Raw genomic sequence first — 22277 nt, 5'->3', positions numbered from 1 at the left:
CATGAAAGAACAGATGGTTTCTTATGCCAGTGTGACAATAATCCTGATGCAAAGGCCAGGATCTTCTGACCTCAATTATCTCCTCGACTCCTCCAAGAATATTCAGAGTAGCAGAGAATTGGAGTAATCCATGATGATGAAGCATCTAGCCATGCCTGGCCCCAGTATGCCTCTCCTACAGGTTGGGAGGAGTCTTCGCAGGGGTAGGGTGGGGGAAATGCTTTTTGCTAGCCCTAAGTCAAGTTTCTTGCTTGTGCCATTTATGGCCCTTGCCCTTGAGAAACAAAAGTAGAACTGTACTAGTGCCTTAGCTAAACTTTCTCAACCTAGATTTTCACCCAAGGCCATATAGGAATATTATTATTAAATTCCTATATATGTAAATTCCTATGTATCAAGATAGCAAATTTTCTGAGATTTTTAAAAAATCAAAGTTGTATAAAACAAAGATCAAGTAGTACCCAAAAAACCTTTATGAACTATGTCTTCATTTTCAAACTTCACATATACTTTAAGCAACTTTAATATTTAAACCTTGGCAAACTTGTGCTCTCTTTGAATGTGAAATCCAACTCAGGCAGTAGGATGTTGCAGTAATGATTTGGAACTACGCTGTCAATATAGCCACTTATTATTTAAATTAAATAAATGAAAAAAATTCGTTTTTTCAGTTGCGTTAGCCACATTTCAAATGCCCAGTAGCCACATGTGTCAGACAGTGAAGATCTAGTAAGAACATTTCCACCAACACAGAAACTTCTTTTGGACAGTGCTAGTCTAGAAGATAACCACAGTTCTTAGTAAAAATTTTGACAGCCTAATGAGAAGTTTATAACCCTGAGCTTTGCATGCCCAACAATAGGGCATTCTTTTTTATATATACTTCAGACCAGAATGCTATATTCAAAGTTTTAAAATCCTAGTCTTCTGACTACAAAATCTTTACAACGTAGATGTGTTCAGCAGATATGGCTTAAAATTATTCCTTTTTTCCTGTGTAGTTCCTTTACAAAACCAGGTCTGTGTTCTTATAATAAAAATCACACTTATGATTCAAAACCTTTTAAAACAATTATAATTTGCAGAAATTAGTTTTATTTCTAATGACTGGTATTAATGTGAAAGCATTAAGTGGGACCAGAGAACTCATTCATTTTATAACTTTCACTATAGATTATTTAGGAAATTTCAGTGAAGGATTTTTGTTATGGTTATCCCTAGAAATATAGAAAATATTTATTGTACAGATTATACATTGTGACATTTTTTGTTATTGAACATTAGCTTCTATAAAGGCAATATATTGTTTGTCCAGAAAAATCTTCCAAAAAGGCATGGTTTGATTAAGACTTAAGAATATGCCCCTTCTAGTTCATAAGAAAACTCCCCCTGAGATTTACCTATCCAGTATCATTTTTTGTAAAAATAATTGTATGTAAAGCATCAAAACTTGTGAAATGCTGGTAATGTGACATAAACCTCTCATTGTTCCTCACTGAGATAGGATTGCTTATCTGTGTTGATAAATTCTTTAATTTCTCTTGAATTAGCATAATTTCATGTAATATAGAAGCATCTTAATTAGCAAATAAAAGTAAACTTATGCACATGAAAACCTATCAAAAACCTAAATGGATGTTTAATAAATAGATAATCAAAAATGCAGTTGTGTCTTGCTTTGTGTTTTTGAAAAGGAGTATTACAACTATGTTTCAAATGCATTCTTTATTTTTATGCTCCATCTCTCCAGTGATACTTTAAAACACAGAATTTAGTTGATAAGCAATGTTGATTTGTGCTGTATCCATTGTTTTTTCTTGAATTACATCAGCTTCATAAGATGTCTCGTTTGTCGAATTTGATGCTGCATTTGAGTCGAGGACTTTGGTTTTTCTATTTGACTTGTCTGCAAATACACAAAACAAAATGAAATAATTATTTGAAATTATAACATAAAATCAACTTTTTAAAATGTATGCTTATAAAATAATTTTTGTAACAATATTGAAAATATGTCCTGAAAATACTATATGGATAAAAATTGAGTCATTTCAAAGTTGTTTTTGAACATTTCCTCCTGCAAGTCAAATAAAAGAAATATTCAGTAACAGAAGTCAAAAATTCATTTCCATGCTTACCTACCTTTCTTCATACTTCCATGAGGAAACTACACATTTGATAAGAAAATAACAATTTATGGGTCACTTAATAAAAGTGTGACTGTCCCTATCCTATGCATAAAGTGAATAAACTACATTAAAGCCAATCATAATAATTTGCAACAGTCTTAAGGCTTTGCCATTATAACCAATTTAGATGTGATTTTTAAAAACACATTTATGCCATAATTCCATTTATCCACTAAATATAATAAAAATGAGAGTCTAAAATGAACAAGGGTAGAGAAATAGGGAACTTTGCTCATCAGAAGTTAGGCTAACAAAATGGATGATCATTCAATGGATGGTGCTCGAAAAGTTGAATAATTGTGGAAATAATGTATATTTTACTAATACATAGAATTTTGTATATATTTTAAGTAACATAAAAATATGTAAAAATCAGCATAAAAAATCACTAATGACTTCCATGTTGCTAAATCCACAGTCCATCTCACTGATCTCCATGTTGTTCAATATTCATCTTTGATCTCTCAGCAGTATCTGACCCAGTTCTTTCCTTGGCTTCCAGGATCCCACCCTTCTTGGACTCCCTCCTACCTTGCTATTAATTCCTTCCCCATCTCTGTTGTGGGTTCCTTTTCTTCTCCTAGAGCTCTTAGACTTAGGAGTGTGCCTCAGGACTCAGCCCTCAGTTCCTGTCACTGTCTCACTCCATAATTAGGTTAGTCTCATTAGTACCACAGTTTTTATACCATCTCTATGCTGATGATTCCTGGCTCATATATCTCTAGCCCAGACCCCTTCCAAACTCCAAACTCAACTTTCTAGTTGACATCTTCACTTGGATATTTAGTAGATATCTCCAACTGAATCCAAAACTGAAAACTTGAGTTATTTCCAGGTTGGAGGGAGAACCTACTCCATTTGGAGTCTTCCTCTTCTCAGTTGCTGGCAACTCCATGTGTCCTGTTGCTCAAGCCAAAAACTTCAGTCATCTTGATTCTTCTCTTGTCTCTCACACCCTACATCAAATCCATCAGAAATCCTGTTAGCTATACTTTGAAAATATATAGCTGGGTATGGTGGCAACACCTACAGTCCCAGCTAGTTGGGAGGCTCAGCCCGGAGGATTCCCTGAGCCCAGGAATTCAAGGTTAACAGTGACCTATGATCATGCTACTGTACTTCAGCATGAGTGACAGAGTGAAACCTTCTTTCATATGTACATTCAGAATCAGACCACTTCTCACCAAGAGTGATCCCTTAAAAAATAAGCAAAAAAAAAAAAAATCAAATCACATCCTGTGCTCAGTACCCTCCATTTAGCCCCCAAGTCTTTAAAATAGCCTTCAAGATTTCATATACACACCATAAATCTCCCTGACTTCATCTTTTGCTTCACTGCTTGGTTCATTCTAACCTCTTTGATCAAACATTTTAGGCATATTCCATCCCGTAGGACCTTTGCAAAGGCTATTCACTTGTCTAGTATGGTCTTCTCCAGATAATCTACACAGTAGCTCTCCAGTTTCCAAGTCCTTGCTCAAAAATTTCCTGTTCAATGAGACCTACCCTAAATACTATTTAAAATTGCAGCTTTCCATCTCTAATCCCTTCTGTGCTCTACTTTTCCCTATAACACTTATTTTCTAATATAATTTACCTATTTATCATACTTATCACTTATTTTTTATCTCCCCTCACTAAAATTGAAGTACCACATGCCAAGGGATTTTTGACTATTTTGTTCATTAATGATATGTCTAGAAAAATGCCTTGTATACAGCTGGTGTTCAATAAATATTTGTTGAATACATTAATGAATTAAAGGGTAAGACTGAAAGTTTGACATAATAAAAACTTTAAAATTGTGGGTGGCAGAAAACAAACTTGAAATCCAACCAAGGAAAAACATGTTTAGAACAAATGACTTATGCTTAATATGTAAAGGTCTCTTACATATCAATATGTAAGACATTAACACCTCTTAGTGGGTAAAGAAATGGACAGAAAGATATACAATGGCTAACAAATAAACATGAAAAATCTTCAACCTCGCTAGTCAGAAAGAAATGTAAATTCAAAAGGTAAGATACTATTTTTCATATCTCGGGTACAGATACAAAGTAATTTTTCTTGGTCAATGTTGTAGCATGATGGGAGTATAAAGTGGTACATTTTTAAGTCTGAAATGTTTCTACCCTGTAATTCCATTTCAACATGAAATTCTCAAGAAAACCATCAAAGATGAGATTGTAAATTCATAGACAAAGATGTTCATTGGTTATTTTAAATACCAAAAAATGTAAGCACCTTAAAGTTCCAATAATAGAATTGCTAAATAAATTGTCACGTATGAGATATGCAGCCATATAATTTTAAAAGGTGGTTTCTAAGAAATTTTTAATTACATAGAGAGTGTTCGGAATATAATGTCAAGTGAGAAAGAATGCAAAACTATAAATAATGTAATGATAGTTAATACTTACGTAACACTTACTTTCAGCCTCTCTGGGCTGAAGCTCTTTAGGATCAAATCTGAACTTGGTGAGGCTGAGGATCTGGCTCTGCTTTCCTCTCCTGCCTCAGTTCTCCCCACTCCCTTTCTTGTACTTGGCATTTCAGACTAACGCAAATGCTGTTTCCCCAAACTTGCCCTACTTGCTCCCTCTCTGCTCCAAGCCTCTTCCTGCTGCCTGGTGTCCCTTATTCTCCAGCCTCCTTTGCTTGAAAACTCCTCCTTCAGGTTTTAGAAAATCTGCCCCAGAGCTCCCTAAGGGGAAGTCCATGAGCCCAGACTCCCTCTTCTATTACATCCTCTTCTTTTTGCCATCTAGCCTATCTTCTGGGTATGAGTTTTAATTTTTTTTTTCTTTAGATATGTGTAAGCTTCACCTTTAAGTGTGTTAGTACTTCCTGGCTTTGCCTGATAAGTAAACTGCTTTTTTTTTATAAGTAAAAATATAGGTTAAAAAATGCTTTTCTATAAGTAAACTGCTTTCTAAGGTCAATAAGGATATCCCACACTCTGGGGTGATTTCATAGCTGAACAATGAAAGGGCAATATTATTTCCATGTTTTGAAGGATGATGTCTCATCGCAGCTCCCATATCCTGCCTATAGGACAGAAACATGGTATTGATCTCTGGGTTAAGATTAAGAGTACTTAAGATGAAAATCTAGGGCCTACAGCAGTGCAATATATGATTTTATTTCATTACTTCTCTCATGGACTTTTTCAGTGGTAAAATACATTATTTAATGTTCTAATTCTAAATAGCCAATCATAATGTTTGAATCATATAATTTGATTTTTAAAAGCTAATTTATTGTAGGCACATTTTCCAGCCTGGAAAATAGTCCTTTGCCTAATCAGCAAGCAAAGCTATTTAAGATAAATGTAGTAAGAAAAGCTGTCATGGACATTTTATGAACTGAAAACTTATTGACTTTATTTACAAAGCAGACTTTATTAAAAAAAGATTCAAATTTAGCAAATAAATACTTAAATAATGGAATATATTCTATACAGGGGTCCTTGAAAGTATTTGTCATATAATATTTGAAATCCAAATTAAGATGTTTGTAAGTTATTTTTCACTTGCTTAACATTATTTTTATTCTTCAGTATCATAGTAGATAAAAGTAAAAGATCAAGGATATAAGATATAAATTAGTTTCATATTATCTGGATAGCATTTGTATCTTATATAAGCATTTATTTAAATATCAAAAAATTTTAATAGTTTTTGGAATTCCTGGAAGTCTAAAAACCATAGTTTTGGTTAATTCAAATCCTTCATGTTTCCTAAGCTTGTTTACATACTAAAATTCATAACAGTTTAATCAGATTTTCAAGGAGTTTTTTTTCTATTTTGTCACAGCCCAGTCTTTTAATGAAAAATCAACTCAGGAAGTTATTTCCCTAACTTAGTTATTTTGGGGTTCTATCTAAGTTGTCTCTATTCTGGAAGCTTTTGTTTCCATTATCTGTTTCTTTGGCAACAGAAACAGGTTAGAAGGAATTTACCTGTTTATTCCCCTCTGAGATTTAAAGGCTTGCAAAATACATTCCTATACAGTGTTATAGATTTTCCTTTATCTAGGACTTGTAAAGATCTTCATTCCCCAGCCTCCACTCATTATCTACTTGGCTACTGGATCCTTCTAGCCAGTGTGAGTAAAAATATTTTTTTCAGATTGGCTTCTTAAACTAAAGCATTTCCTCTAACAAAACCAATTTGCTGTGTGAACAAGAAAAGACCTGTTATAAACACCTCCAGTCTTCACTCTCTTCCAGCAGCTTGTAAAAATCGCAGTGTTTTCACTGTATATCCCTGTGGTCACTTGAAGTAATTGGACATCCAACGAAACAACTGCGATGGGTGCAGCTGTAGTGATAACACAGTCCAGCTTCCTCTCTTTGGGATAATTTTAAATGAGAAAGAAGGAAATGCCTCAGCAACCTCAGCTTTTCCTAGTTTTCCTTTAATAAATGGAGACTAATTTCTTAACCAACAAAGTAAGGCTAAAAGCAGCTGCCTTTTTTTTTCTGTCACTAGGTTACAATATAGATTTGCTTTTAAATAAATCAATAATATCATTGAGCTCCCAAGGGATTTATTATACATAAAGATTCTTTATTAATTCTTCTTTTTCTTTAGTTGAGTGCAAATTGCCAAGATCCAGTATTGCTGCTTGCTTTCCGTTTCCATTCCTTTCCCCCATCCCACCCCCACCCCCAGACTCATCATTGTATGTAAATCTCAACCTTCCTTTAATCCTCTACCTCCCAGACTGACACACAAATGAAAGCTTTGGCCTTTGCCAAAATTTAAATCCAATTCATCAAAACAAAATCTACCTAGCCTCATCAAAGCCACACAAATAAGCTTTTTCTGATAACAGTTAAATTTAACATTTGTTTTCAAAGCCATTCCTCAAGGACCTATTTATCTTATAACTGTGAATTCTGCTCTTGCCTGCCATTTCAAAATATCAAAAGAATACTGGGGACTCCTTCAGGCCCTTACCTCCTCCCTGTCTGGCAGAACTGCTAATATCTGCCTATATCTTCCCACCTTCTCAGTTACCATTCTGAAGTCCTTCAGCAGTTTCCAACTACTACTCTAGCAGATTATTATTCAGCAGAAAAATCTACACATCCCATTCATCCTACAGTTCCTTCCTCCAGAAACAAGCACACTTAAATTTGCACCCTAAAAGTATTTTTTTTCTTGTAAGAGGATGTTTTTCCTTCAGATTTAATATGATAGTGCACAGGACTGGGGCTCTGGGCTAAATAGTGAAGTGAGCAAAGCTTGTTTTGTGATCTCTTGATCTGTTGCCCTCTCCCTTTTTCAATGGCCCTCCAGAAGATATATATATGTATGTATATATACATATATATATATACATATATATATATATATATATAGGCATCTCATGTAAATGTACTTAAAAAACTCATCATGAAAGTTAGAGGCTGAGGCTTGCCCTTTGCTTTACCCACCTATCAATGAATGGAGGCAGTTTCATTCAGAAATTTTTTTCCTACCCTATTATTTCCAGTATTGGTCATTTTTCTTTTCTTTCATTTTCTTTCTTTTCTTTTCATCGTTAAATTCCTCCAACCATTGATGGTGAACATAGCTTACAAAAGAATTTAGCTAATATTTTAAATCCTTGAAATGAATATTTCACAATGAAAGACTGGCTTCTGTTTTGCTTATTGCTTTGAACATGAGCTAGGATTGCCTAACCCTGAACTCTGAGGAGGACTCAGAAATGCTAAATGTCACAGTAGCTCCACTGAGCAATTTGATTTTCTACATTTTAGGAACAAAAGCAGGCATAGGAAATTCCAGGCTCATTATTTTAAGTAGAAATCTTTCTACTTAAGGGCACACAGGTGGCCTTTTAAGTCATTTAGTTCAAATTACTCCATCTTCTGATCTCAATGAATTCTTAAAAAGTCTTCTGAAACAAAGACTGGTATTACTAAATAATCTGGTAGCCTAATTAATACAAGCTTTGAGCAGAGTTATTCTGGAGGGGTGTTAAGGCTATTTAGAAAAATAGCTCCCAAACTTATCTATAAATTTTATACAAAATCCATCAAAATACCACTGGACATTTAAACATTTGACAGTGTGATTCAAAAGTTTATTTGGAAATTTGAACATTATAAGAGTAGCCAAGAAATTTTGAAAAAGAAGCATAATGAGAGGGAGGAGATAGAGTCTTGCCTAATCAGATATTAAACTATATAGCTACAGTAATTGTTAAAGTATATTACTAGCTTAAGAATAAACAGACTGATCAATTTGACAGAACAAAGTCCAAAACCAAACCATAGTACATAGGAAGAATTTAATTTATGACTGCTGACATTTTAAGTTGACAAGAAAAAGATGGATTAGCCATTAAATATTTGACAACTGACTCATTTGGAAAATAAAGGCAGATCACTACCAAAATTAAAACTCTGAGAGTATTAAGGATTTAAATATAAAAACAAATGCATAAATGTATTAGAAGAAAATAAAAGTAACTACCTTTACATTATTAATATATCTTATGGTGAGGGGAGAACTTTCTAAGTATGAAACCAAAAGGAGAAATGACAAAAGAAGAAACTTCTATGGTTAAAAAACTATCACATACAAAATTAAAAGGAAAACAACTATGAAAAAGATTTGCAATATATGTGAAAAAGTGTTTAGTTACTACATGGAAAGTTTTGATGAAGCAATTAGAAATGAATGAGAAAAATAGAAAAATGTACAAAAGATATGAGCAAGCAATATACCACAAAAGAAATAATGACAAACATAAAAATGTCTATTCTCACTACTAATTAGATGAATTTAGAATATAACACTATTCCTCAGTAAAATATATATACTTTTAAATAATAATACCCAATGTCACAGAGGATATAAGGAAACTAAGTATAAAACAGCAGCAATTCCACTCCTAGGGATGCTAAGAAAATACATGTTCTATGTTTATGTAACAGAAAAAATGGAAGCTAGTTCAAAGTCAACAATTTAATAAAATGTGATACACCCAGAATTTGATTTCTAAACACCATTCCCCACTAAAATAAACCAGGTTTCTTGGAAAAACGGCAGATTCCAGGGCTGGAACAGGGAACATACAAAATGCCCTGGAGCATCTTCTGGCAGAAAGCAAAAAGTGCTCTCAAAATGATGGGCATATTTCACAAGGTCATGGGATCCAATTTAAAAGGGCTCCCACTGGCCAAATCTAGAAAGTTTAAGGATCAGAATAGTAACAATGTTTTTAGAGTGAAGACTCTATAAGTCCCTACTGATATATAAATAAGTAATGCTATGGTTTGAATGTATGTGTCCCTCCAAAATCCATATGTTGGAACTCAACCCCCAAGGTGATGATATTAAGAGGTGGGGTCTTTGGGAGGCTATTAGGGCCATGAGGGCTCTGCTTTTACGGATTGGATTACAGCCCTTATAAAAGGGTTTGGGGGAACTAGCTAGCCCCTTTTTGCACTTCCATTTCTTCTGCCATCTGATGACACAGCAACAAGGCACCTTCTTGGAAGCAGAGAGCATCCTTCACTAGACATGGAATCTGCTAGCACCTTGATCTCTGGCTTCCCAGCCTCCAGAACTGTAAGAAGTAAATTTCTGTTCTTTATAAATTACCTTTCTCAGGTATTTTGTCCCAGCACAAATGGACTAAGGTAAATAGAGGAGAAGGAAAGCTCTTCCTTGTAGTGGAATGACAACTAAAACATAAAAGGAATAATCAAGTCATAAAATTACCGTTTTACAACTACCAGAATAATTGTCAAGAACCATCAATGTGTGGGTGACAGTTTGAGGAGCAACAGGATATTTCATAGTCTCAAAGAACCTTCCCACTAACTACTTGGTAATCACAAAGGGAAAAATGGTAACTTGACAATGGATTGATCCAGCAACTACAACCTTAACCAAGTAATCCAAATTAATGTCACTAACAATGGGACAAACCAATATTATGTACTTTCTGCTATGATGCCCTGAGAATATAACTTCTGTGGTACTCTGGCAAAAATGTATAATCTCTCTCCAATTATGAGAAATCATCAGACAAACATAAATTGAGGGACATTGTACAAAATAGCTGCCTTTTACTTTTCAAAAATGTCAAGACCATAAAAAACTAAGAAAGGCTGAGGATTAAAGGAAAGTAAAGAAATAAGACAACTGATTACAAGATGTACTTCTGGACTAGATCTTAAATAAGAAAAAGTAACTATTAAAGACATTGACATAATTTGATTATGAACTCCAGATTAGATACTATTACTGTATCAATGTTATATTTCCTGACTTTGATAAATGTACTGTGATTATGGAAGAGAAAATCCTTATTCTTAGGAAATATGCACTGAAATTTTATGGCTAAATAGGCATGACACCTGCAAATTATTCTCAAATGGTTCAGAAACTATACATAGAGCCAATGATAAAACAAATGAAGAAAAATATTAATAATAAATCTCGGACAAAGTATGCAAAGGCACTCTGTACTTTTCTTGCAATTTTTCTAGAAGTGTGAAATTATATCAAAAAAATTTTTTAAATCACGGTACTCCAAAGTAATAAATTAGAACCTTTAAAAATGACGGTGAAGGTATTTATTTGGCAAAGAAAGATATCAACATTTTGTCATGAAAAAAAGCATGTCAGAAGACCCATTTTTTCCCATTTTGTTATATACATGTATCTATAGATGCACACACAAAAAATCCATGAAGGATACTCATCACTGTTGTCTCTGTGTGGTGGAGTCACGAGTGACACTATTTGTTTCTCTGTATTTTCTAATTTTCCAACAGTGAATAGGAATTGAAAGAAAGGTTTTCTTTGTGGAGGAGAAAGGGTGTCTTCTAAGAAGAAGAAATATAGCAGAACATTCTGAGCTAGTCCAAGTCCTATTTTGCACACAGACAGAATAAATGATTACATAATGTTAAAATTTGCTTGCTTTCTTAGTATTCCATATATAATTTATGTTTTTCTCCTAGACAACTGTGCCTTACTGCTAATTTACTTACCCTTTTTCATTTGTTCCATCTGCTTTTACAAAAGAGACCACCAAATACAGGCTTGTAGTTGTTTATCATTCCTGTACAACTGTATTATTTTATTTGTGCTAAGCAGCTCTAAAATCTGCCCTTCTAATTTTTATCAAAAACTCTGCTTCTAAGAAGCCCACCCTTTGCTCCTTGCCCCTTCCCCTTCCACAGCTCCAGGGTATCAGTGTTTTCAATGGATATTCAAAGCCACAGGATGAACATGCTTTGTCCTCCTGGACCCTCAATTTTACTCAGATATGGGAGGGTGAGGTTATTAGAGTAAAGCAAGCCATTAGATTATGCAGTCAAGCTGAAAACTTCCATAAACTTTAAAAATAAAATGGGAACTTCAAATAATTTAAAGCTCATAAGGCTTAAGCAGGCCTTTCCACACTAGCCCTTAGAATTCTGGAGATATGAGTTCGTTTCTTAAATACCTGGCCCTCCATGACTGTGGGTTTCTCATCTGTGGCTCCAACCAACCATAGATCAAAAATTCTTTGGGAAAAAGGTATCTGTACTGAACATGTATAGGCCTTTTTTCTTGTCATTATTCCCTAAACTATACAGAATAACAACTCTTTACATACATTCCCATCATATTAGGTATTAGAGTAGTCTAGAGATGATTTACAGTATGCAGGAGGATTGCATAGGTTATATACAAATACTACACCATTTTACATCAGGTACTTAAACATCCACAGATTTTGGTATCCATGGGAGGTCCTGTCCTGGAACCTATTCCCCATGGATACCAAGGGACAACTGTATACCTTTAATGATTCTCCAGTGGAAAAGTTTGAGAAACAGGGAACTAAGACCTTTATCTCCTTAATTGTTCCTCTATTTGCCAGTAATTCTTGCACAATCTGTGAAATGAGCCCTCATTCTGAGGTGTGTGTACTCAGAAAGATGCCCTCCACACAGCCATCTTTTTCTTGGGAACTGTATGTCCTATGCAAAACAATTTACAAGCAATGGTGTTCTTTTAAACATTGGCATTTGAAACATGCAAAACCCCAAACACAAAAGTTTAAAATGAAAAAAGGTTTATGGGATACAATTTAAAGCCCAATCAATTGCTTAGCAATAGGTCCTCTGTATAGAGTGAGCCCCAGAGGTTGTGCAATTAAAGTCCACAATCACTACCAGAGACCTGCTTTGCTCAAGATCAATTCAAAATGTTGAAGCCTTAAATTTTATACATTAAAAAAAAGAAATCCGATAGAAAAAAGATACACAACAGAAAATCTTGGCAAAATAGTCTAAGACTAGGCTATTTTAAACTTAGACTATTGTCATTTATAGGGGGAAAAAAGTCCAGGGCTCTAACTCAGGTTAGTATGTGCACAAAAACATGTTTCCATTTAGGCCATTCATATTGCCTGTAATAAAAACTGTTTCAATTGTAAAAATTAATCTAACATAATGGGAGGCTGACTCTTAAGAACAGATAATTTTGAAAGAAAAAGGCCATAACTAGTGAAACCAATTTTCCTCTAATGTAATGTTTACTTGCCTGATAATGTAAACATTTTATTATGTTCCTTAAATGCAATAAAGCCCCAGACTTGTTTTCTCAATAGCTAGAACACTGGCATCCATTCATTGTAATGGAACATGCATATTTAACAAAGGGTGCAATAGTGTTTAAATATCACTTCAAAGGATCACTCTGAAATATAAACCATTTTCTCTTCCTAGTCTAGTGACATTTGGATTGCCTCTTTTGTTTTGGGCTCTGCATTATGTCTGATTTGGTTAAAATCAAACCAAGGGACCAAAATCAAAATCACTTCATTTGAAAACGGCAGGAAGACACTTTGATCATATAAAATTCTCCCTTAACAATATCAAGCACTTGGGAAAGCTGTATTGAATTAATTTGCCAATGTTATAAAGATATTTTTAAGAGGGGCAGAGTCGGGATATTTCATTGCAAGAAAGCAGCCTCTTTTAACTACACAGGAAATGCTTAATGGACGTCCTTAGCCAATCAGCAACAAGCCTGCAAGACTTCAATCAATAAGCCAAATAATTCTGTTGCTGGGTTCTCAAAGCCAATATGAAATAAAATTTTGGAGCAGGCCCTAAACTAAATCAGGAAAAATAACCAGTTTTTATTTAGCACAGTGCATTGCATACAGGAGGAACTCAATGAATGTTTGATGACTGTAATGGTGACAATACTTTGTCAATGTTTCTCAAAATACGCTCCTCTGATCACCTATAGAGATGCAGCACTACTCCATTCAATTCATTCATGGAAATGTAAGTGTTCTAGGCACTGGGGATACAATAATGAACAAGCAAGACAAAAATTCCTGCTAGAACTTAGTTTCTAGTTGGAATGGAGAAAGGTTAAACATTAGAAAAGTAAAATGCACATCATGTTTATGGTAAATGCTTAAGAGAAAAACAAAGCAGGAAGCAGGTATGAAATGTTGAAAGGGAGTTAAAAATGCAGATTTGGTGAGCAAGGAAGAACTCCTGGGAAGGCAACTTTTTTCCCCCAGAATATGACAGGGGTACAAACGTTTAGGTTACATATATTGCCTTTGCACCACCCAAGTCAGAGCTGCAAGTGTGCCCATCCCCCAAACAGCAAGGCAACTTGAGTAAAGATTTAAAGAAACTGAAGGTGTAAGATGGTGTAAGGTGTAAGGTGCAGACATCTGAGGAGAGAGCATCCCAGACAAAGGTGACAAACCCTGAGTCAGGGATTGTAAGGAACTGCAAAGGGGCCCCTGCGGCCAGGCATGAGGAGATGAGGGAGCTGAGGACGGAGAGGGCAGAACCCCAAAGTCCCTTCAGATCACGATGAAGACTGTTTTATCCAGGGAGAGAGATGGCAAGCAGAGTTTTGACCAGAGCAGTGGCAGGACCTGACTAAGGTTTTAAGGGGCTCACTCTGGCTGCTCTGCGGAGAGTAGACAGTAGGGGAACAAGGGCAGAAGCAGGGAGCTGCTTGTTTAAAAGTGCAGAGCCTGGAATTTATGTTTTTAACAAGCTCCTTGGGTGATTCTGATGCACAGTAAAATTTAAGAACCACAGCTTTAAATTATCCAAGCAATTGAGACAAAAATCGATTTAACAATCTGATTATTCGATAATCACTACCCCACTTCCAGTGGAGAAACCAGGTCTAAGCTGTTTGGATTAAATTCAGCTAACAACCTGTCAATTCAGCCACGCAATCTCGAAACAGTTCTTCAGGAAGAGAACACCAAAGGGCTCTTGGCCCCTTGTTCTGTAACACAGGACACCCTCTGAGAGAGGTCTCCTCTACAGAGAAGGAAATTAGCGCTAATGCAATCACACAGCGGCAATGTACTTGACGCGCGTGCAGAGCAGGTCCTCTACAACCATGACAAGTGTCAGGATTCAGCTAAAATGGAGCATATTTTTAAAAACTGTTTTAAGAATTTCATTTTCTTTTTAAAGGGAAGCAAGTGAGAACTTGCGTGTCATTCTACATATATATGTACACTGTACATTTGTATTCTAAATTTATATATCTATATATAAATTCTCTATATATTCTATATGTAGTCTATAATGTATTCTAAATTTTTATATGTATCTCAAAATCAAATTTATTATTAGTGCTTTTTAATACACTAATAGAAATTTATTTTTTTAAAGCAATTTTCAAAGTTTACAATACTTTATTAACCATCACCATAGTATACAATAGATCTCCCCCCAAAACATGCTTATTTTCTAAGTACATTTATCTGTTGCCTCTTTCTCATATTTCAAAAATATGGGGCTTTTTTCCCCTTATAATAAACTGATATAAACTTATATTCACAACTTTAACACTTTCTAATTGACTTTCATAATGATAACTAGCATTTATATAGAACTTTATATTAATAATTAAAATAACGGGACCTACTTTTACAAACCATACATAAAAATTTCTATCTACTTTATAGTCACATTACACCCCACCCCCATATTTTAGCTACTTTGCAATCTATTCAACAACAGAGAACAAAGACTGTCTTCTACTTATTGTTTCTACTTCTTTTCTATGCCTCTGAATATTTTATATGCCTCCTCTGAATTCTGCACACGGTAGGCACATAGGTAAATTCTTAACTGACCATTGCCTAACCAATCCAGAGCAATGCAACACTGAGAATCAGTTATCAGATATTTTGTTCCTCTATTTATTTGACTTCTTTGGCTCCATCCAAAAACAAAATTTAAAAATTTCAAGGGAATAAACCTTGATAGCTGGAAGGCACATAAATATATTAAAGAGGATTTAATGGACCAATGATTTAGTTTTCATGGGGACATTCACATCCTGCTGCTATTTTTCCTTAAGCATGATCTACCTAAGGTATTTCATCATTAAGGCCTGATTCAATGTGAATTTTTACAAAGACACAATAAACTGAATTTTTAAACAGCATTCATTTTTAACAGTATGAGCTGTTACCCAGGTACAGATTATTCTTTTGCATAGAGAATAGGTAATTGGTTATAAATAAGAGATACTGATTACCTTCTTGAATGGAAGAAGCATCTAGGTGTTGAAGTTTAAGGCCAGTGTCTAATCTTTGAGGCTTTGCATATAGAAATAAATAGCAAAGGACACAGACGCTGATGACAAAGGCAAGTAAAACAAGGGCTGCAATCCCTAATCCAATCAGGGCACCAATGCTGAGGAAAACAAAAAAAAACATTATGTCACGCAAACTGGCTTGTACTGGTTAAACTAAAGAGAAGGCATAAATATTGTTCGTTGTTGTTCTCAATCATTTATAACCAAATTATATTTTAGCATATACAATAAATGATTGAAATGTATAGCTGACCTTTTTCTGCCATCAAATTCATATTATATTTTCTCTATAGGTTTTCGAGGTCCTTTTAAATTTATACATTTATAATAAGGAAGACCATGTGAATTCATATTATAGGTAAAAGGTCACATGATTCTCTAGAGTTAGTTTAAAAACATCTCAGTCAAGTAAGCCTATATAATTAATATAGAAGGAAATATCAGGTTCACCAATAAAAGATGAATAGAAAAATACTTGCTTCTGAAATAGAAGTAAAGCAAATGTTTACCAGAAATATAAATTTTTCTTTTGGAGACATATATCCAAGACACCATTTATTGATATATAAAGCCAGGACTATTACAAAAGAGGAGAAGGTTTCAATGAAAGGACAACAGTATTTATGAAATTTACATGAGGTTCATTTTCAGAGTTTTTCCTTTCCAAAAGGGCATAACACAAATGGCTTCTAGCATTAAGGAAGAAACCTTGTACTTTTCTCTAAAAATAAAATGTATATCTGATTGTATTTGCTCTGTACTAAATTTGTAATAATTCCTCCTGATGCAGTTACATAGAAGGCTAATCATTTGAGAATATAGCTTTCATAAACTTGTGAATTTAATGATATTATACTAAATTAAAAAAAAACATGGCCGGGCGCAGTGGCTCACACCTGTAATCCTAGCACTCTGGGAAGCCAAGGTGGGCGGATTGCTCGAGGTCAGGAGTTCGAAACCAGCCTGAGTGAGACCCTGTCTCTACTAAAAATAGAAAGAAATTAATTGACCAACTAAAAATATATATATACAAAAAATTAGCCAGGCATGGTGGCACATGCCTGTAGTCCCAGCTACTCGGGAGGCTGAGGCAGGAGGATCACTTGAGCCCAGGAGTTTGAGGTTGCTGTGAGCTAGGCTTGATGCCATGGCACTCACTCTAGCCTGGGCAACAAAGTGAGACTCTGTCTCAAAATTAAATTAAATTAAATTAAAAAATAACCATTACCCTGAAAGACTAACATGCAAACACATGTACTTTTTGAACTATATGTATGGTCCTAATTAAAATCTAAAATTAGATTTTAAGCTACTCAAGAGCAGGTATTTCTGTTGCCTTTCACAACAGTGTTGTGCACACTTATTGAAAGTGTTCAAGGCCGGGTGCAGTAGCTTGTGCCCATAACCATAGCAATTTAGGAGGCTGAGGCAGGAGGATTGCTTGAGGCCAGGAATTCAAGACCAGCCTGGGCAACATAGTGAGACCTCATCTCTACACAAAAGTAAATTTTTAAAAATAAATTATCTGGGTGTGGTGTCTCATGCCTATAGTCCTAGCTACTCAGGAGGCTGAGGCAGGAGGATCACTTGAGCCAAGGAATTTGAAATTGCAGTGAGCTATGATTGCTCCATTGCACTCTAGCCTAGGCAACAGAGCAAAACCCTGTCTCAAAACAGAACAAAACAAGTATCTGTGCTTAGCTTGTAGAAAAAGTTCAATAAATGGAAGTAAACAATAATTGACCACTGGTTGATCTACCTGTATTTGGAATATACATCACTGAAAAGTAATGATCTTTTTCTTCATTATCTTCCTGGTTTGTCTTTAGGCTTCTGCTCTTTCCCAAGGATTAAGAGTCTGATAAATTTGAAATGTACCAGAAGGGAGGGAAGGGAGAATTTGACCAAGGATGTTTGGAGCATCACTGCTTTGGGAGGAAGGAGACAGAGTTAAGAGTGAAGGGCTACCCCACTTATCCTTGATTTGAGGAGATAATGCACCCTTGCAAAGAAGAGACTGCCTCCTGAGCCACACACACAGAGTCAGACTTCGGAGACGCTTGTGTTCAGTTTATTGCCAGCCCAGTTCCCCAGCCCTGAAGACAAATGAAGACTGGGTAATTTTATGGCTATAGTCAGTATAGAGTTGTATATTTAAAATTGGGGGTTGCCCTCACTTGGTTCACTCTCATCTAAGGGGTAGACTCCCTGTGTTTGGTGACTCCTCCTTTGTGCTTGTTTGCACCAAAGCTAACTTTTGTAGATTGCGTCAAGGAAGGTTAGGATCACTTCACTATACCCAGGTTGCATGGGAGTATAATCCACTTAATTAATATTATTTCATTTTAGAACTCTTTGCAGATGCCTAGCCTCCTGTGCACAAGCCAGAAAGGAGGCTAGACATCTGGAAAGAGTCCTAAAATGAGAACCCAGTTATTAAAAAAATCTTCAAAGTAAAAAAGTAATTTAGTCAATTTAAAAGTGAAATTGTCAATTTAATTAATTCAGCATACATATTATAGGCTTTTAATGTACAAATTTAAAAAACAGACCACATGATTTGAAGGAAAAACAAACAAAAAAATGCAATTTCTACTTTCTGTTATAAAAGGATATTCTTCATAATCCTGGCAATCTGTTGCAATGTCACAGTTCCACTTTACGGAAACATTGTTTTATGCATGCAAAAATCTAGGTAAAGATGGGGTTCTAGGAGACTCCTAAAATATTCATTTCAACAAATTCTTTTTTTTTGAGACAGAGTCTCACTTTGTTGCCCAGGTTAGAGTGAGTGCCATGGCATCAGCCTAGCTCACAGCAACCTCAAACTCCTGGGCTCAAGTGATCCTGCTGCCTCAGCCTCCCGAGTAGCTGGGACTACAGGCACTCACTACCATGCCCAGCTAATTTTTTCTATATATATTCATTGGCCAATTAATTTGTTTCTATTTATAGTAGAGACGGGTCTCGCTCTTGCTCAGGCTGGTTTCGAACTGCTGACCTTGAGCAATCCTCCCGCCTCAGCCTCCCAGAGTGCTAGTATTACAGGCGAGAGCCACCACGCCCAGCCAACAAATTCTTATTCAATAGTTACTCATGCATAGCCCTGTCCAATGGGCATTATTTTCTGGTCCTGGAGAAAGTTACCAAAGGAAATCCTAAGAATTGAAGGATTTATAAGATGGGAGTGGGCCAGAGGAAAGGAAGAACAATCCTCTCCTGGCAGCACCATATGGCAGTTGCTTTTCAAGCCCTAAAGCTACTGCCATATTAAAGCAGCGATTCTCCTACTTATCAACTTCACTTACCTTCTGGTAGCTACAGTTATGCCTTTCTCCAGCAGCTGCAGAATCTCAACACAAGGGCTAGTGACTCCCGGAATATTTTTCACAGTTGGACTATTTTAATTAAGAGTAGAGAGCAAAGAATAGGTGGAAAAGGAAGCTCTAATAAATTTATCTCCCCGTAGTGTTTTCAGAGTTCAGTAACTTACGGGAAGCCCAGGTTTAACATTGCCAGCTGACACCATCAGCTGAAGTACCTTTTCCATTTCCCAGAAACTCAGTTGTACTGTCCATTTGTCAGTGCTGAATGAAAACCTCAGCAAGCTGTTCACTCCTTTGTGCCTTCATAAACCTTTGGGAGGTTTTATATTAATAGTTTCTGCTCCTTGTCACTTTGGGACCTATTCAGGGATCTGAGAATCCCAGGCACATTTTCCAATTGTGTTTGAGTTAGAAATTGCTGGTCCCTGTTGGAGGTGCTTCTGCCATTATTACGCCTCCAAAAACTCAGAAATGGATTACTATGTTATTTTCCAAAGGGCCAGATAATAAGCAGGCACAATAAGATTTCTTCACCAAATACCTTACACTAAGCATAAACTATCATTATTTTCTGACATTTTGCCCCACTCCAGCACAATACAACTTTGAGAGTTGAACTTACTGGAAGGTAGGCACTTATGAGATTTTTTTTTTATTTTGGCATATTATGGGGGTACAGATTTTAAGGTTTCAATAAATGCCCATTTCCCCCCCTCCCCCGGAGATTTTTTTTTGATGCTTGCAATATAGAAAAATTATTTTATTGCTTCAAGAAATAACATTTAGTCATTTTCTGTAGGCTTAGCATGTGTGCCAAATCAGAATTTGGGGTCATGTCAAGAGACTGGGAGAAATAATACTCTGTCTCAAAAAAAAAAAAATTGTCAACAGAAAAGAACCTAAACCCTGTAAAATAATTCAAAGAGGTTTACTCTGAGCCCAGTATGTGTTACCATGGCCAGGAGAGCCATGCCCAAGAAGCCTGGAGCCTGGAGCAAGTGGTCATGCTGTGGTTGGGTTGTAGTGTAGTTTTATACATGTCAGAGAGACAGGAATTGCAGGTGAAAATTACAAATCAATACATGAAAGGTGTACATTGGTTTGGTCCAAAAAGGCAGGACATCTCGAAGCCAGGGCTTACAGGTTATAGGTGGTTTCAAAGATTCTTTGATTGGTAATTAGTTAAAGCAATGAGTTGTGTCTAAAGGGTTTGAATATTTTAAGATAAAAGATATCTGTTCATCAGAGACAAGTCACCTGACCAAAACTCAAGTGATCTGTTAAGTAAATTCATGGCAAGTATGGTTTAAGCTTTGTCTTGCAGGGCCTTAGGCCTGTTAATTATTTAGTATCTTCTTGTTACAAAGCATAACTCCAAAGGGATGGGGCATAACCAGGCATGTCTGACCTCCCTTCTCCTGACAGCAACTCAGCTTTAAGGGGTTTTTTTTTGGGGGGGGGTGATGGGGAGGTTGCCAAGAGGATGTCCATTCAGCGGGCTGGGGGGCTTAGGATTTTATTTTAGTTCACATAATCAAGTTTAAGGCTTACAGTCGTTAGAGTGCAAGGGGAAAACAGCACTTCATAATGAAAATGGCTGTGTAAATACTAGTAGGAACAAGTAAAATTCTCATCATAGGAAAAGAAACAAGACTCTACCTTAGAAAGTCACTTCACTTTCCCCCAATAGCAAAATGGCTCAGGTGTTGGGAAAGGGGATGTCTTAGAACAGTTCTAGTGTGTAATCATAGCAACTAAAAACTCTACCTCTGTGTATGTCTCTTCAATTCCGTTCAGGTTCACTGTGAGATCATCTGAAAAGGGCAAGTGATAAAGCCCAGTCACTTGCACACGCCCTCACGAACCAACACCACACACCCCTACCTTTTTGATAGTTTAAAGAATACAGCCAATTCTTTCATACACCCCAAGGAGACTTAAATACTCTGGTCCTTAATGCCTTAGAATGAGTCCCAAAGGAGCTCGATTCTATTTGAATACACCACATGACCACACAAACCCCAAAGAGGAATTAAAACCTTCTCCTTAGGTTATCTGCCTGTCTTCTTTTTCTGCCTGCAGAGCTGCCAGCCTGGGCTGGTCACCGGCGGGAGAAGAGAGCAGTCGGCTCCGGCCAGCGGGCGGGAAAGTGAGCGGGGCCAGCAGGGCGGGCCAGGGTGCGCCCTGGGCGCAAAGCCTGCGCTCCCGCGCGCGCCCTCGGCTGGGGGTCCCGGCTCCCCCAGCCGAGGCGAGATTTCTCTCCCCAGCCTCCACACGCCTCGGAGGCTCCGCGTCTTCCCGGAGGGACCCGACCAGGGCGGGTCGCAGGGACTCAGGCGACCTCCCTGCCCCCGGCGTGGCACCTCTCGTCCCCTCCCCAGCCCCGGCCAGCAGCCGCACGCGCGGGCTCCCTGCCCACCTGAGGCTCCACATGTAGCTGTGCTTGTAGGGGAAGTAGCTGCCCGGCTCGCTGCAGCAGTACTTGAGGTCGGCGAAGCCGCAGCAGTAGAGGAGCGCGGCCCCCTCGCCGCGCCGGGGGCACTGGAAGGGCTCCACGAAGCTGTGGTTGAGGCTGTAGTAGCCCGAGCACAGCCGGCTGGCCTCGCTCATCGCGGGCGGCTGGCGGCAGGGGCACTGGGGCCCCGATCTGCCCTCGGACCACCCCGCCCGCACACGAGACCCCGGACCTGAGCGCCGCTCTTCCGATCTGGGGTCTGGCTGCCTGGGCGCTCAGCCTTCGCGCGCCCCCTCTGCTCGCTCTCCTCCCCCTGTCCACATGGTGTCTGGGCGCGTTACTCTCGCCTCTCCCTCTCGCTACTGAGTGGTCCTTTTATCTGCCCGTCTAGGCCGGCTACCTCTTCGCCCGCTCCTTTCGTCTGCTTGCTTCGCGCTCAGCTGACTCCCCTCTACTTGCCCTACTTCATCAGCCTGGAGACCTGGCCGTCGCCACCCATGGCAGAAAGAGCTTTCACGCGAGGGAAAAGAGATGTAGGACGCGTTTGCACCTGGGCAGGTGCAAAAGAAGTTGCGGTTCTGTTTGCCCAGGGACAGGGCGCGTGGATTCTGGGCAAACAGAGCAGGGCTGGTGGAGCCCTTATGGGCCACCAGCCACTGCCCCAAGGAGTGAGGTGGTG

The 22277-nt window shown here is 37.4% G+C and overlaps 1 protein-coding gene across 2 annotated transcripts; it reads right to left on the bottom strand.

Annotated features, from left to right (window-relative positions):
* Positions 1–1290: 1290 nt before the first annotated feature.
* SHISAL2B (shisa like 2B) lies at positions 1291–22066 on the bottom strand. Of its 2 annotated transcripts, XM_012784070.2 has the most exons (4): positions 21563–22066; positions 15758–15915; positions 9815–9897; positions 1832–1906 (listed from the first exon to the last, which is right to left on the bottom strand). In XM_012784070.2, exons 1-3 carry the CDS (start codon positions 21751–21753, stop codon positions 9848–9850), a joined length of 399 nt encoding a protein of 132 aa, XP_012639524.1. In that variant the 5' UTR covers positions 21754–22066; the 3' UTR covers positions 1832–1906; positions 9815–9847. The 2 variants fall into 2 exon arrangements, with proteins under 2 accessions (XP_012639523.1, XP_012639524.1); XM_012784069.3 differs by lacking the exon at positions 9815–9897 and having other exon boundaries at positions 1291–1906; positions 21563–22065.
* Positions 22067–22277: the final 211 nt, after the last annotated feature.

Source organism: Microcebus murinus, chromosome 11, assembly GCF_040939455.1.
Source record: "Microcebus murinus isolate Inina chromosome 11, M.murinus_Inina_mat1.0, whole genome shotgun sequence".
Lineage (NCBI taxonomy): Eukaryota > Metazoa > Chordata > Mammalia > Primates > Cheirogaleidae > Microcebus > Microcebus murinus.
Note: the sequence above shows the minus strand (reverse complement) of the source record. Positions and strands in the feature narration are given on the sequence as shown.